General features: G+C 32.3%; 2 protein-coding genes across 2 annotated transcripts in view; one reads left to right on the top strand and one right to left on the bottom strand.

Annotated features, from left to right (window-relative positions):
* LOC100791023 (formin-like protein 18) overlaps nucleotides 1-9,086 on the top strand; it is a 14,974-nt gene extending 5,888 nt beyond the window's left edge. Inside the window, exons 6-19 of the mRNA XM_041011428.1 lie at nucleotides 10-263; nucleotides 363-486; nucleotides 989-1,060; nucleotides 2,534-2,632; nucleotides 2,745-2,786; nucleotides 3,119-3,199; nucleotides 3,306-3,356; nucleotides 3,454-3,535; nucleotides 4,035-4,129; nucleotides 6,835-6,906; nucleotides 7,004-7,120; nucleotides 7,601-7,669; nucleotides 7,773-7,839; nucleotides 8,455-9,086. Of these exons, the coding sequence (XP_040867362.1) occupies nucleotides 10-263; nucleotides 363-486; nucleotides 989-1,060; nucleotides 2,534-2,632; nucleotides 2,745-2,786; nucleotides 3,119-3,199; nucleotides 3,306-3,356; nucleotides 3,454-3,535; nucleotides 4,035-4,129; nucleotides 6,835-6,906; nucleotides 7,004-7,120; nucleotides 7,601-7,669; nucleotides 7,773-7,839; nucleotides 8,455-8,642 (1,413 nt within the window). The 3' untranslated portion in view covers nucleotides 8,643-9,086. The remainder of the gene's footprint in view (nucleotides 1-9; nucleotides 264-362; nucleotides 487-988; nucleotides 1,061-2,533; nucleotides 2,633-2,744; nucleotides 2,787-3,118; nucleotides 3,200-3,305; nucleotides 3,357-3,453; nucleotides 3,536-4,034; nucleotides 4,130-6,834; nucleotides 6,907-7,003; nucleotides 7,121-7,600; nucleotides 7,670-7,772; nucleotides 7,840-8,454) is intronic.
* An 855-nt stretch (nucleotides 9,087-9,941) lies between these two features.
* WRKY63 (WRKY transcription factor 63) lies at nucleotides 9,942-12,256 on the bottom strand. The gene is made up of 4 exons (NM_001250644.2): nucleotides 12,003-12,256; nucleotides 11,414-11,686; nucleotides 11,187-11,303; nucleotides 9,942-10,536 (listed from the first exon to the last, which is right to left on the bottom strand). The coding sequence occupies exons 1-4, from the start codon at nucleotides 12,045-12,047 to the stop codon at nucleotides 10,135-10,137; spliced, it is 837 nt and encodes a 278-aa protein (NP_001237573.2). The 5' UTR covers nucleotides 12,048-12,256; the 3' UTR covers nucleotides 9,942-10,134.
* Nucleotides 12,257-17,032: the final 4,776 nt, after the last annotated feature.

Raw genomic sequence — 17,032 nt, 5'->3', positions numbered from 1 at the left:
GATAATTCTTTGTCTAAGAACTCCGCAAATGTTCCACCTCCCCCACCTCCTCTTGCTGCCAATGGGTTGTCAAAACCTGCTGTTCCCGGACCACCTTCTGCTCCATTCGGTGCAAAGGGACGTGGCAGCCTGTTGCGTGCTAATCCAAAAGGTCAGTCTCAGACTAAAAGGAGCAATCTGAAACCTTACCATTGGTTAAAATTAACGAGGGCAATGCAAGGAAGCTTATGGGCTGAGACACAGAAACTAGATGAATTTTGTAGGTATGAATTAAGTCTTTCTAACTTTGTAGTTATAAAAATCTGAACTTATATGAATTGTGTTTACTGTTTATTCTTATTTTAAAACCTTTTTGGTGTTAGGGCTCCAGAGTTTGACATGTCAGAACTTGAGAGTTTGTTCTCTGCAGCTGCACCAAATTCTAATGATGGAAAAGGAGGAAAGATGACTCGCCGCTCCTCACTTAAAGTTGACAAAGTTCAATTGGTATGCCATATGCCTTTTCATTAATAGTTAATACCTGTCCAGTCTAATTAGTTCAGATATTAACTACTCTCCACTGTTGGTAAAGACAACAGACAAGTAGCTTTTCATCTCCATTTTTCATCCCGAAAGGTCTCAAAAAAAGCCCTTTATCTATTCTCATACTTGTTTAATGAACTCATTAAAATATTAGGTCTAAAATTTAAAAACAAAATTGTTAGAAATTGACATTTTTAAATAAGTGCTTCTATTCCTCCATTTTCTCTTGACTGTGCACATGTATGTGTGATGTTTTTCATTATAGGAACTGGATGATAATTTCATTTTCTTTTTCACTAGTGAATTAGTTGTGATCTATCTGTGTAGGTTTTGTTTAGTCTCCTGGCTTCGTGTCTCATGCCATTCATTAAGGCTTAAGTTCTTCATTTAATTCTTGTCAAGATTCAAGAGTCAAGACATTTTATAGAATTTGAGTTCTTGATAAAAGATTCATGTTACCTTGCAGATTGAGCTCAGGCGGGCATATAACTGTGAGATCATGCTTACAAAAGTCAAAATCCCTTTGCCTGATCTGATGGTGAGATACTATCCATTATGATATTTATTAACACATAATTGCTATGAAATTTTTATTTGAATTTATGTCCAAGAGAACATTCATTCTCAGTCATTGTTTTAAACCTTTGTAACTCATATCTGCTTTAAGGAATAGATGATATGGAAGAATTCATCGTTTCAAATGGGTTTTTTTTTCACCTAGCAAGTAGTCTTTCTCATATGTGGATCAAGATTTGGGCTTTCTTGATGTTTAAATGCAAGTTGAAAAGCCTGGTTCAAATTATGTGGATATCTATTATGGCTTTAAAGCAGTATGCACATGCTTTGCTTCTATGACTTCACTAACTTAAATATTTGGCTTGATTTTATATTTTTCCTTGAAATATATAAATTCAATAAGATTGGTAGAATACTTTCTCTTCTATTCAGATGAGGCTCTTGTCCTTCTTGACACAATTTTATTTTAGTTTTTATCTAAAAAAACCTATTGGCAGAGATGTATACAGACCGAAAATTCATGAATAGTCCTTGTTGAGATTATAAGATATGGAACGAAGGAGGAGATATAGCCAGGATGCTATGCTCTTCATAGTCAACCTCTCCACTCAGATAATGCTGCACAAATTGCACCGCCTCCTTTTTCTCCGGCCTTTTTTAATCACATTGCACATGCCACTGATCCTCAGCAACCACCACCAGCCTTTTCACTGACTTCCTTCAGTGGTATGAGGAATGTTAGGCCTTTGGTTCCACTGTAAAATATTATATTACGAAACACTAAAGTGTTTTGTTTTATCTTCCTCTAAATCTCCGTAGCTAGTTTCAACAAACCTGATTTATTCAATTTAGTATTTTAGTGTCTTGGAAGATTCTAAACCAAACTCAATTTACTCTTTCAATTCACCTAATTGAGAAAACAAAATGTATTTCTCAAGTATTCTGGCCATTAGGTATTCAATATAGTTAGCCTGGGCAGTTACCACGTGGTTGGGTTATATGGTTATACACTTACACCTGAACAGCTGGTGATTATATTAACAACCAATAATGAATTTATGACATTTTGAAGGTTGCATAAGCTATAATCTTGCTTTAATTAAGAACTTGCATCCGTTGTTACTATTTTATTATTATATTCAACTTTGAATTCAATAATTGGTCATATTTTAACACTTAAAACCTGCAACAGTTTTAAGATATGCCCATTTCTTTCTTGAAGCATTTAATAAAAATACCTATCATGGTCATCTTACATTCCCTTTGCCTTAAAACTTAATTTAGTAGTTGTCATTTAATGCTCCTTGTAATGTTATTTCTAATCACATAATTTCCTTCTTGACTATTGAATGCCCTTATTTTGTTTGAACTTTGAAGTTTTAATTGAAAATCCCAAATTTTAAACCATTCAATTAGTCAGAAAGGAATGTCTCCAATCGCAGAGAAACATGCCAATTTATAATTGTATTCTCATGTGCTAATCATTGTCTTTCAGTGTGCTGTGCTTGCATTGGATGATTCAGTATTGGATGTTGATCAAGTTGAGAACCTCATAAAATTCTCTCCAACCAAAGAAGAGATGGAAATGCTGAAGGTATCATGCCCTTTCCTTGTTTCTTTTACCAGAACTTTACGTCATAAGAGGAACATCAGCAACTTTGATGCAATCTATGTTTATTTAAGTTATAGCCTTACTTTATATGCAGAACTATAATGGGGATAAGGACAACTTGGGAAAGTGTGAACAGGTGAGTGGAGTTTTACCATTTGTTGCTTTTAACTCATTTTTCCCACTTAAAGCAACTTTTGTTAGGATGACTTGTCTAGCATTAATGGAACAATAAAATTATAATCAGTAGTGAACAATATAACTAGACCCATCAATCTCTTTGTTTTTATGTAAACCTGTGCATACATTTATGACCAGTGTTAATTTTTTTTGCAAATAGAGATATCATTTAAGGTCGCTAATATATCTAACATGCCATATATAATTTTTGCAATGCAAATCATCTTCAAGATCGCTTTTATTTTTATTTTTTTTCATTTCATTCTTATTTGCTGTTGCATTTTGTGATAGTTCTTCTTAGAATTAATGAAAGTGCCAAGAGTGGAAAACAAGCTAAGAGTTTTCGCTTTTAAGATGCAATTCTTAACCCAGGTCAGAAGACAACCACACAGTGCTTTTTAGTTATTAAATAATTCTGTTTTCCTGCCATTAAAAATTTAGCTGTTCTGATGCACCTTGCCATGTAATATTCATGTAGGTTTCAGAGCTTAAAAGGGACTTGAATATTGTAAATGATGCATCTGAACAGGTAAGTCATGCATTTCTTTTTTTTCTTTTCTTTTGAATACTCTATTTCCTTAGTCAATATCCTTTTTCTCTTCAGCTTCCATTGTTATGTGTATCAGATAAGGAATTCAGTCAAGTTGAAAAGAATCATGCAGACCATTCTTTCTCTGGGTAATGCTTTGAACCATGGAACTGCAAGAGGTGAGTTAAAGCTTTAGCATTCACCATTTCACCATCAGAAATCATGTTTGTGGACAAATAATGTAGAAAAGTTTATAATCAAACTTGGACTTCTCAGATACTCTTAAGGGTCTGTTTGAGTAAGCTTATCCAGAAGCACTTCTAAATCCTAAGAGAAGAAAATAAGAAGAAAAAATGAAATGATTTTTTCGATAAGCTAAAATTAGCTTATGCATAAGTTAAAAAATCATCCTTTAGAGAAGCTATATGAGAGAGCTTCTACTAGTTTTAGCTTATGCATAAGCTAATTTTAGCTTATGGAGAAGCTCATTTCATTATTTTCTTCTTCTAGAAGTGCTTCTGGATAAGCTTACCCAAACAGACCCTGAGTCATATAATTTATGTGCATTCTATAGTTTGTGTTTAACATTTATTCTCGGTCTTCATAAATTAAATTTTATTGGAAATAGAACCACTGTAGTCTTGATTGCTTTCTTGTTAATTTATATGATTATTGTAGGTTCGGCTGTGGGGTTTCGATTGGATAGTCTCCTTAAACTCACTGATACACGAGCCAGAAACAACAAGATGACTCTTATGCATTATCTTTGTAAGGTAAACGACCTGGTCTCCTTAAATTTCAATATTAATTGTTTCTGTACAAGGAGTTTAGTTCCTCCTTTGTGTACAAATTGTAAGTAAAATGATACTGTTTTCTGAAAACATCTTCATTTCTTAGTATATATTGATGCACTGATTGGGGAAATGCGGCATGTAATAAGGTTGAGAGAGTAATTTATAGTTTGGCATATTGTTTGTCTGTTTATGTTCTATATTTTGACACACCCAATCACACACACACACAAATATATATTGAATTTGTCTGTTTTCTGCTGATTAAATTTTTAAGTGATGCCCTTTTGCCTTTGAAAATAAGAACGAGAAAATAGGACTGTAGATGTTGCCATGTTGGCAATCAATATAAAATATAAGATATTCCTCATGACATGAAAGTTAACTGTCAGAAACTTACTATAAACTTGAGGGAGCATCATACATTTCCAGCAGAGCTTATAAGAAGGAAATCCCAAGAAGCATGAAAGAAAGCCATGATTTGTATGTATGGAATAATTGAGGGTCTGCAGCCAGTATATTTAGGTAGTGAGCTGATGCTTCTTATTGCCTAAGTGTCACTATTGGTCCTTGTTGAGAATTAGGAGTTTATTGTATAATGATTTGATAGGATGTGATATCTAATTTAGAGGATCTAATTTATAGGATCTAATTTAGAGGAAATTGAATATCCTCTAATTATGTGTAATCAATACTACCTGTCAATATAAACAAGCATCCGCTATATACTCTGACATGGTTTTCACTCTATCATTCCTCTATATTTTCTCTCATTTTACAGTCCATTATGTTTTAGTGTTTTTTCACTTTAGTACATTAAGTTTTAAAAATTTCATTCTTTTATGTTTTCAAAAGTTTCATTTTGGTCCTTTCTTTCGTTTTCCGTGAAAAACGTTAGTGCTCCGTCAATGTTTTAAATTTTGAAATAATTAATAATTTTAGCTGCCATTATTTTACTTATATTTAGTACTCCCTTAAAATTTAAAACATTGATGGAGCACTAACGTTTTTAATAGAAAACAAAAGAAATAATCAAAATAAAACTTTCAAGAACATAAAGGAACAACATGAAACTTTTAAAATTTAATGTACCAAAATGAAACTTTTAAAACTTAATATACCAAAAATGAAAAACACTAAAACATAATGGACCAAAAGTGACGTTTAACCTTTCTTATTAAAATATGGACATAACTGAACCTCCAATGCTAACTCAAGGGGAAAGGATTGCCTAAGTCATTACTAGGAGTACTTTGGCCTTATATACAATACAGCCAATGTGGGATCTTAACATCACCTTTGTGCCCCAAACTAGACATTGGAATGTGAAGTTTGCAAGAATGAACATCTATAGGTGGTCCAAGGACTAGAGTAACAGACCATGCCTAAGGCTATGTTTGGTTATCAATTGAAGAAATACTTTTGGATGTTGAACATACTTTTGGAGAGTTAACTCATTTTGGTAACATGTTTGGTTACCCCCAAAAGTGTGTTTGCAATGAAAACTTTGTCTTGAAACCCAGTTTTACAAAAGGAAGACTTGGGTTACTTTTGTAAACTCAGTTTGCAAACTTAATTTAACTCAACTTAAGTTTGCAAACTTTAATCCAAACATGCACTAATTGATTCCCAAAAACTAGTTCGAGGTAAGAGGAATGCACAATTCCCTATAAGGAATACTTTGGTGGTATACCCAACCAAAAGGGATATTAACAATTCCCAAATTGCAATAACCTAATGTGATTTCTATATTCCTTGAGCTTTTCTCTTCAAAGAAGAAATATAAATTGACTCAGATTATAACAGGATCAAGAGTATTCAAGGATGGATGAAAACAAATAGATAGAAAACAATACGATACACTGGAAAGTCCTGATTCATATTGAGAAAGATATCATTTGCTTCTCCGATATTGAAATATCCATCCCTCTCAGCTTGTTAAGAAGAATTTATGTTTCTTCCTTTGGGAATTTGACTCAATGGTTTGAGATAGTGAGAAAAATAGATGATTTACTTTCTCTATATAAAGATTGAATTACTACTAAGTACTAACTATTGTTTTCCACCAAGGATTTTATACATTGGGAAAAAATATGGAAAAAGACTAAAATCTGCATTGTTCAAAGCCTTCCCTCGTGGTTCTAGACTGTTGTAATGATATGACGCCCTATTTGAGCCATTTTGAAAAATAAGACAGGTGTCTACATGTGAAATGGTTAAGTAAATATTTTCAAGAGAAACTATGAAGCTAGGGTACTAGAATCTTTTTCCTTCTACATTATTTTCAGTAACGAAATAGAAACATGAACTTATGGAGAAAAAAATAGGTTCACTCTACAAATATAGTGTAACATAATTGCAATGCATATTGACATTTGTTAGAATATTTCATCTTTTAGGATATCTTAGATTCTCTCTTAGGATCAGTTTTTCTATTTCCTCATTACCTCTTAGGAATGATCATCATATTTCCTTATTTTATCATGATTTTCTTTGAGATTCAACTGCAAATGTATGTTCTTTCTACGAAGTACAGAATTTCCTGCATTGTGCTTATTGGTTATTGCACCATAAGTCTGCCAGCGAATTGTCTAGTCCAGCTGCGTTGTTCAATGTATATTTTTGCTTTGTGCCTTCCTGTGAAATAAGCTAGATATTAATTGTTTTGATGATTTTTTGAGTTGTAGGTGCTTGCTGAAAAGCTTCCAGAACTTCTAGATTTCCACAAAGACCTAGGGAGTTTGGAGGCTGCAACCAAGGTTTCTTCTTCTTTATTCTACTGTTATATCAGGTGGTTTCAGTTCTTTCTGTTTGGATTTTGGTGTAAGCTGAGTTATAAGCATGTATTTCATACAGATACAATTAAAATATTTGGCAGAGGAAATGCAAGCTGTTAGTAAAGGACTGGAGAAAGTAGTTCAGGAATTGACTGCATCAGAGAATGATGGACCTGTGTCAGAAAATTTCTGCCAGGTATGATATATAGCAGGTCACCTAAATGGTTCAGTCAGAATAAACTGATTCTGAATTCTAATGAATTTGGATCAATATACATTGTAGAAGCTTGGCCTAGGCTATGCATGCTACAAACATCAATGTAAATCTTGGCATGCTGAATATTAACATGCTATGAGCACAGGGTGCATTTTCCTTAATGAGAATATGACGATAAATATATTTAATTTATGTTGGCCTTAATATTATGACAACAGAACTGCATAGCTACAATTGCAACAGATTAATGCAAATCTGGGTCAGTTATGCAGCATCATCCATAGGATGAAGTGATTAACAGTGATGTGAAGTATCTCAGGCGCATAGACATAGTTACCGTTCTGTTACGGTTATGCGCAATTCATCTGATATATTGATTTTTCCATACAATTTTAACAGTGATCAAGTGTTTAGCATTTCCTTAAATGATTTTTTTGTTCCCCATTTGGTACTGTTCAGATTTTGAAGGAATTTCTTTCTTATGCTGAGGCTGAAGTGAGGTCTTTGGCTCAACTATATGCCAATGTGGTATGGATTTTAATTCTTTCCTTTTGAGGATAGCTTTTTGCTTAAATGATGAATTGCAGATACAAAAGGGATGTATCTGATATTCTGAATTTGGATGTACCAGGGTAGAAATGCAGATGCATTGGCTTTGTACTTTGGTGAAGATCCAGCACGTGTCCCATTTGAACAAGGTAACTAGCTATTTTTAATTAGTCTACATTATCATTTTCCCATGTTCTCTTTCAAGAACTATATGTTTAAGAATTGGTTGTGGATCTCAATTAGGCATCATTGTGATTGTTATATTTAGGGACTCCCTTTATGTTGTGTTTAGTTGTAAAGAGGAGTTAGGGAAGGACAAAAGAAAAAAAAAACACTGCAAACATAGGGTGTATTTGATTTCTATTTTCAAAAACTGTTTTTAGTTTTCTCAAAAAACAAAGAAAACAGACACTCCCACCAAGCTCATGCCTCATCACATGCAGAACGGCTCCAAATGACCCACACCATTGAGATAGGACCATTAAAAAGAAGAGGATGAGAAAACATCTCAGTTTTTTCTGTTTCTTAGGTTTTAAAGCACCTTTCTTGAAAATAATTTTCGAAACTTAATAGATTTTGGATGAAAAATTGATTGCAGTAACATGGAATTATTTGACTAAACAATTTTTAAAACCAAAAGTGAGTGTCAATACGGAAATACTTGAAACAATTTGATTATGAATTAATGATAAACAGAAAATCATTGTTTCACATTAAACTCCATGGTGACCTTTTTTTGGATTTGATTCTTTTTTTATCTTTAGTTGTATCTACTCTCCTCAACTTTGTGAGAATGTTCATAAAAGCGCATGAAGAAAATTGCAAGCAGATTGAATTAGAAAAAAAGAGAGCAGATAAGGAAGCTGAAAGTGAGAAGTCGAAGCTAGCTGCTGCTAAAAAGGAGTCTGAACAGATGTTAGGGACCACCATAAAGAGTGGGAATATTAAATGATAAGATCTTTTAAGGCCTCAAAATAAGTGTTGCTCCACAGTGATAAAGTTGCCATCTGATTGGATGAAGAGAACCCTTTGCACAAGTGCAAAGTCATCTTGTTCCTCACTGCATTTACACTGATGATTACCTAATAACTGAAGTTCTCTAATGCAAGAAATTTGATGCCCATGGCGTATGGCTGAGGATTATATTCATGTTAAGTAGTAATTCTTCTCAAAGCTCGTTTTATGTCGAGATCTTTACACGGCATAGTCACTGAGTTTTTTAATTAAACTTCATTTAACTGTCAATTTGTTCCATGTCCAGCAGAAAAGCAGTTTTTTATGGTGTTCACTTCTGTGAGAAGTGAACTATTTCAGTGTACAAAGTATTTGATTTAGTTTTTCCTCTGCCAGTCCAAAATTGTGTACTCACATTAGCGATGTAAATGTTGTTGATCCAGTGGTATATTTTTCCTCCCTAATAAGATAGAGTAGTATTTAAGTTTTGCTTAAAAACTTGAGTTCTTAGAGGCACCTATACTGAGAGTTTTCATTTAATGCCCTTATGCTCTATACGTACATTGATGAAGGCAAATGCTTTGTTGTAAATATTGAACTATTTGTTAGAATACATGTTATTCATTTAACTAAGTCATCCGTATATTTGGAATTGAAGTTCAAGTTCTCATTTGACAACTGCTTTATTTTAATGTGCATCAAATCTCATCATCCCCTCGATCAAATAGCCCTTGGAAGAATACTTATGGTACGTTCGGGTAGAAGAAAAGAAAATGTGAATAATAATGTTTTTTTTTTTTTTGGTTTGAGAGAAAGTGGAAAAGAAAAAGATGGAAAAGAAAAAGATGTTTACTTCTAGGAGAAAATTTAATTTGATCCTTTTCACTTTCTTTTCAATTCAAATTTCAAAAGTTTACTCTATCCACCATATATATCAAGCAGACCATTGAGGTTAATGACTAATACCAACTGAATTAGACCTCCTTAGTGGTTAATGAGTAATGACTAATTATATCTATCTCATTTGAGCTATATTATTTTATCTTGTAAAATGATCAAATGAAATTGAAGGCAAGGGTACTAAGAAAAAATTGTAAACTTACACTTATATTCCAATCTCACATTAGTACATTTCGTATGGAAAATTAAGAGGCTGTTTAATTTGGGAAAACACTTTCTGTTATCATTTTTCTATTTTATGTTTTTAAAAATTTGTATAAGAAATAGTGAAAACAGAAAACAATAAAAAAAAATGTTTTTACTAGTTCCTATACAAACTCTTTTGGAAAGCAGAAAATAAAGTAAAACAAAGTAATATTTTGCAATTAAAGTGGAAACGGAAAATGAAAACAACCTATAATGTTTTCTTAAAGTAAACCATTCTAAAGAAGTTTTCCTCGCTTTTTCAGTGCTACTGGACTACAATTCACTGAACTAAAATTCATCTTTACACTTGCATTATGGCTTTTGTGGGAAAAAAATGATTGATTTCACTCTTCAGGAAGCTCCAAATTGAGGTTTAGATCTTGTTGCTTCTGCTGGCCAGTGATGGTGCGGGCAACTGCTTCAGCTAATGACATGGTGAAGTCTGGATCCTTGATTAGAGAACTTACATATTCTTCAATTTTGATGTTGCTACCACCATTGTTATTATTCTGTTGCATGACATCTTCACAATGTCTTCTATCTGTTTGAGACCACCCTGAAAGAGCCAAGTCAATGTTCATGGCTTCTTTGTCATTTGGTACGCTTGTCATCAGAGGTAACTTATTATTAGCCACTGGTGATGAGCCTTTAGGTGTGGACGAAGAGGACTCATCAAGGGGTCCATGGCTGTGCTCTCCATCATAAATTGCAACAAGGATTGACTTATCATGTAAACATCTTTGCACCTAAAAGGATTATGGCAAAACGCAAAAAGAACACATTAAAAAAGTAACCATATGATAAGGCAAAACATCAATAATAAGATTTCTTGAAGTCATATATGCACATGAAATAAATATAATATAGTTAGTTAACCACCATGAAGAAATGAAATGGACTTTACACCTAACTAAACTAATTAATTACAAAACTTGTGCTATATATTCATTGACCAATTCCTTTATCCCTAATTGAGTAACCGTATGTCAATTTTTGCTGACTAGGGAACTATGTTTAACAAACAATCAAACGACCCAATTAATATTCTAAATTTCCAAGTTGTACATATAAGTGTTGTTATATAACATCTGCCTCCATTAACCCATTAGATAGGATTGACCTAGTGAAGGGATTTGAGCATTATGCACAAGGTGCTCAAACTTCATTACTATTATTATACACATAAAAAAATTAATATTTTAAGTTGTTAATGAGTGATACTGGACTTGATTCTCTTAAACAAGATTTCAAATTATAATTTTATGAATGAAAAAAATTTGATTAAAGATGATCAGTCAGATTTTTTAATAAAAATTAATCATCTATTAAATTAATTTTTTATTGCTTAATGGTCGAAAAAAGTACCAAATGAATTTAGGATATGTTTATATAGTACCTTCTTTTTTGCTGGGCAAATGGGAGCCATGTAGCACCTGAAATAAGCCCTTGGTGAAGCATTGTCTTTGGTGACCTTCTGCCCATACTTCCTCCATTGATAGCCATCTTTTACTATCTATATTCCCAAAGGAAAAATTGCATAAACATACATACTTCATGATATAATTTGAACATTAATTGAAGTCATTTTATTGATACACAACCAAATTAGGGCATATCACATACCAAACTATCATCCTTGGGGTGTGTTTTGACAAAGATTTGTAATGGCTTTTTTGCTGTGGGAAACTCTAGTCTCGGTCTCTTGTTTGTCTGAAACATAGGTGGTACTGTTACTGACCCTATTTGATTTGAACTCATGCCCTTGTGTTGTGTCTTGTTTATTTCTTGAAGATGGGTCTCAAGCTTTGTGTACTTGCTGCTTAGAACTTCAAGCATCATTCTTAGAGTGTTGTTCTCCTCTCTCACTCGTTTTAACTCAGCTTTAATAGTTTCCACCTAATCATCAAATCAAGAGTGTTGTAAAATGTTCACAAGAGGAGATTCATGTTCAATATATGTTTCTGAAAGGTTTTGTTTATCCATAGGAATCAAAAGCAGGTATCAAAAGATTTACAACAACTTATACTATATTCAATCAACTGAACTAAACCTCTCTTTAATATGTTTCTGAAAGGTTAAGGGCACCCAAAAAGCAAACTAGAAGAACCCAAAAATAAACTAAACAGTGAAAAAAAAAATCTTTTTTGCTGAGAATACAACACACACACCGAAAGAAAAAGGAGGAACTAATTAACCAGATTAATAAGTTTACCTTTTCATCCATTATGATTTCTGTGTTGAAGAGTTGAACGACCATCAAGCACAACTACATATAACTTAATTGAAAGGATGATAAGCAAACAATAGCAAGTAAATTAACATAGAATATTGAAGAGGGGTAGTTGAGAAGAATGATGAGTGAAATGAAAGAAAATCTATTAATTCATTTATATGGGCCATTAAATCTTTGGTCCCTTACTTTCTTTATATGAAAAGAAAGGTAGCCAAGTAGGGTCTTAGTTCTGAGTAAATTGTTCAAATCAACTCCATATGTTGGAAAAAAAAATCTAGAGTGATATGGAATATATATTAACAAGAATAATTGCTTTGAACAGTACTTTCACGATTCGCCATATTTGCTAGTAACTATTACGTATGTAGTATGATGCATGCACGATGACATAAGCATAACCCATTACGTTAGGAAAGGAAGTTTGGTTTTCCTTTCATCATCATGTATGTCTCCAACGTGTTTCTAAGGTACAAAGATAAGTCCAACAACTCTTTGATTATTAGTCATATTTCAGTACACACTTTATACGCAGTATGAACGAAAAAAATTCACCTTGTTTTATTCAATTATTTCATGACAAATTTTATAATTTTGTGAGAATAATTTCGCAAACATTAATATGTAAAGGGTATAAAAATAGTATCTAGATTCCAGTGTGTACGTGGCATGGTCTATGAATTTGACCACTCAAGACTAGTGACATAGTCATATATATATAGAATTGGCTTAGAATGTGAACAAAATTAATCCAAGGCAACCGCTACTGAATATGAACATGGCCCACATTTACCCTAAAAAAACATATACCCTTTGTATGGACTCGTTCTCATTTTAATTTAATAGTTATGTCATGAAGATAGATAGACAGCTCAGCAAAGAATATTTTATTGCTTATATGGTTGGTTTACATTTTTTTTTTGCAACATAATTTAATTATTTATTGAAGAACAGAACACAAACTATTATCATCCATCAAAATATAAACTAAACCCGTTCTTCTTATGGGAGGGTATTTTTTCTTCTTTTATTAATTCCTCCAATTTCTTTATTTTTTTTTTCAATTTGATTATGTCCAAACTGATGAGGTTAATCAAAGGATTGAATTATATAATCATTTTCTTGATTAATAAATTATATATACAATATATCTGACTTTTACTAGTAAACGTATAGATCGATCCACTGATACAAGTTAATGAAGTAAAAATTCTATTTTTTTATATATCTGAAACTAGATATGGAGGTATTTCTAACTATTATCGAAAATCATGAAACTAATGTCTTTGTAGAATAAAACAAAATACAACAATTTTGGAAACCTTGCACGGTTTGGAAGCACACAAGAGTAGGGAAATTTAAAAAAAAAATAATCATGTAGAACCTGCGTCTTTGAACTTCCTCTCTTGTGCAAAGATCTGCGATGAAATTACACTATTTTACTAATGTGTCATTTCTTATCCGTACTTTTTATCATATATAAGGACAAAATGATATTTTGAGTAATAATCTAGTTTTTTCTCTTTTTTTACTTACTTAGCAAATCATTTTAATTCAAATATTTTTTTATTTTACTTTTTTTTTCTATCAAACCATCTTACATTTCATCCTATTTCTATCCCTTTTTTTTTTTCTTTTCTTTTCTCACCTTCCTACTTTCTCTTCGTCTATTTCTTCTTTTCCTACCAAACAAATCCAAGGGACGATTTGGTATGATGGAGAGAAAGGAGCAAAGAGAAAATAATTTTTAAAAGCTTGATAATTTGGTATGAGAGATTAGGGAGAAATTTTTTAAAAAAATTGGTGGGCCCATGTTAAAAAATTTCTTCTTTTGAGAAGATTTGGGAAGAATTTCTCCTTTTTTTATACTAATCAAATCATTTTAATTTAAATATTTTTCTTTCATTTCTTTTAAATCAAATCACTCTCATTTTATTCTATTTCTCACCTATTTTTCTTCTTTTCTTTTATCTATTCTCTCTCATTCTCTCCTTTGCTCACCTCACAAATAAACTCATCCTAAATGATCCAAAATTCTACTAACTTGTGCCACATCGATCTTAAGGGTTATTCTAGAGATGCTATGGACTGCAAAAATTCCGTTTATATATCATTAAGAAGATTTTACACTTTCATGTAGCTATATAGATGCATAGCAATAATAATAATATCCATAGAGATGAGAACTTTGGAATCCCCAGTACTATAGTGGGGCACAATATTTTCATGCCGGCGCGTAAGAGTCAAAAGCAAAATTTCTTTGTTTACACTGAACATTTTCATTAGTTTAAAGTCATTTCTCCAAAACCGACGGTGTAACATCTCATTTTTTTAAAATTAATTTAACAAAGTTATTTGTAAATAAATAGAATTTTAGAAAAATGATAAGTTTTTTTATAATCAAATAAATAAATAAAAATAATTTTATTAATTAAAATAATAATTTGAGAGAAAATAAAAAGAGTATTTTATTTATTCATTTGATAGAAAATCAAATAGAATTTATTTTTATAAAATGATAAAAATAAATAAATAGAGTAAATGATAAGTTATAAGTATCCTAACTATTAATAGAGACGTGTTAGTTTAGTTTTCACACTGCCTCCTCTTTCTCTCAAATTCATTTTTCCCTCTCCTCCTCCTAAAACCCTCTCTTTTGCCCGTATACCACCAAACCTATCTCAAAAAAATGATGATCTTAGACTCATTCATTGTTGGATCATCGTGAAATTTGAGCACCATGGTCGTAACTCATTTTTAAACATTCTCACCGTTAGAAATTACAAAAAGATTTCAGAGCTTAGAGAAAAACTCTTTTTATCGCAACTTTTTCTTTTCCCGCAGAAATTCAAAATTGTCTCAGTAAAAATACGATCCCGAACTCGTTAACCATTGGATTGTCGTGAAATTTTGATATGTGGTTCACGATTTAATTCCGCACACCTTCACCGCTGGGATTTGCGAAATAATATTAGTGGAGAGAGAAAACTGAATCACACGAAGACAGTAAAAAATGGAGGTTTCAATCTCTTCTCCTTCTCTCTAATGTTTGGAAACCCTAACAGAGCAACTGGAGGAGGAGCTCTAGAGAGCACTAGAATCGCCACAATTGATAACAGAGAACGCTTGAGCGACTACATCGAGATAAGGGATGAATTATTCACAATTAGGGATTAGTGAGAACATCTGTAGGGATCCTTAGAGTATCAATTGGAATTGGAATGAGTATTGAGATGTTTTTGCAATTTTTTATTTTATCCTTATAATTATAACTGTAAATTATATATGTTTGATGAACCAGTTGATGTCCTAATGAGAAATTGATGTGTTGAGTGTGAACCCTTAAAAAATTGAGTTATTTTTGTTAACGTGAATTATATTTTAAATAATAATATTCAATGACTTATTTTATACTAATTATTATATTGTTCTAATTTTTCTACGACGACGATCAACATGTTATGTATATATATTTATTGTAATACTAAAATAATAAATTAAAGAAATTTGTAAGGTTAATGCCTAGTGGAAATTATTTTTGATGTAATATTAAATTAATTGTTAAAACTCTTTTGTGTGTGTGTGTGTGTGTGTTATTATGGAGATTGAGTAGTACAAAGTGAAATGTGTCAATTTGCAATATACATGTAAACATGAGATGATTGATTGTGACATTATGAGATGCTAAATTGTGGACATGATATTTGGTTGTGAATAAGTGTGTGTTTAACACTTATGTGACAATAATTATGTTATGAGTTGTGAATTATACAATAACCCGACCAGTGTTGATATTGAGAAAATGTTTATGCGCAGTGTTAAGAGAAAGTGTAGGTTTCCTATTTAGGAACCAATGTTAAATTGTAGCGTAATGTATTGAACATGTTTAAAACACGAGTGTGAGGTCGTGGATATTGTATAATTCATGAGCAGTGTCTATGAATGAAATATGTGATAAATTGTGGAATAACATGTTGCTTTGCGATTATAGTATTGTTATTGATATTAAGTATAAGTGCAAAGTTGAACATGTGTTAATTTGTGATATACGTGTAAACATGTGATGGTGGATTGTGACATTATGAAATGTGAAATTGTAAATGAGTTTTGGTTGTGAATAAGTGTATGGTTAACACTTGATGTGACATTACTTGTGTTGTAAGCTGTGAATTGTACAATAACCCGACCAATGTTATCTTGAGAAAAGTGTTGATGTGCGGTGTTACAGAGAAAGTGTAGGTTTTCTAGTTAGGAATCAGTGTTAAAGAGAAAATGTAAATTTCCTATTTAGGAACCAGTGTTAAATTGTAGTGCAATTGTGTTAAACGTGTTTAAAACACGAGTGTGAGGTCGTGAGTATTGCATAATTCATTAGCAGTGTCTGCATGCAAAAATTATTTTAGGGGTTGGACCTGAATTAGGAGTGAGAGGCCCTGACGGACTCTTCAGAGTGTAGGGCTTGGGGGTCATCCGGTTTAAGTGCTCCTTTAAGTCTGTGTCGATCCCACATGGTTGGAGCATTCTCGCAAAACAACGTGACCCTGACTGCTCTCCCCATGATTTTACTTAATGAGAGTAACCTGACATACCCATTGTGTGGTGTGTTTTGTTATGTACTCCTAAGCGCCCATGATGGTTTTTCACTAACATGGTACCATATTGCATATAGAAGTGAGTCTTAGCATAATTGTTGCATACGCTTACTAATTGTTTATCATGAAATTGATGTGTTATTATGTATTGATCGGAGTGTGTGATTCATGTGTAATGTGATTGATGATTGAAAAGTGAATTTTAAATGACAAAGTGATGGAATTACGCGAGTTATGTTTAAGTAAATTGTATCTCATTTATATGATATGTATATTTAGTTGTCTTGTTTCTCTATTAGTTAGGAATGTGATAACCCATCCCCTGTGTGTTGTTTGTGTTTGAATTTTGTGATGATCTTGAACTTTGTGTTTAGGGGAGCAGATGACTAGGTGAATTGCTTTAAAGAACTTTGTGCTGAA

Source organism: Glycine max, chromosome 17, assembly GCF_000004515.6.
Source record: "Glycine max cultivar Williams 82 chromosome 17, Glycine_max_v4.0, whole genome shotgun sequence".
Taxonomy (NCBI): domain Eukaryota; kingdom Viridiplantae; phylum Streptophyta; class Magnoliopsida; order Fabales; family Fabaceae; genus Glycine; species Glycine max.
This window is presented reverse-complemented; position numbering and strand designations above follow the sequence as displayed.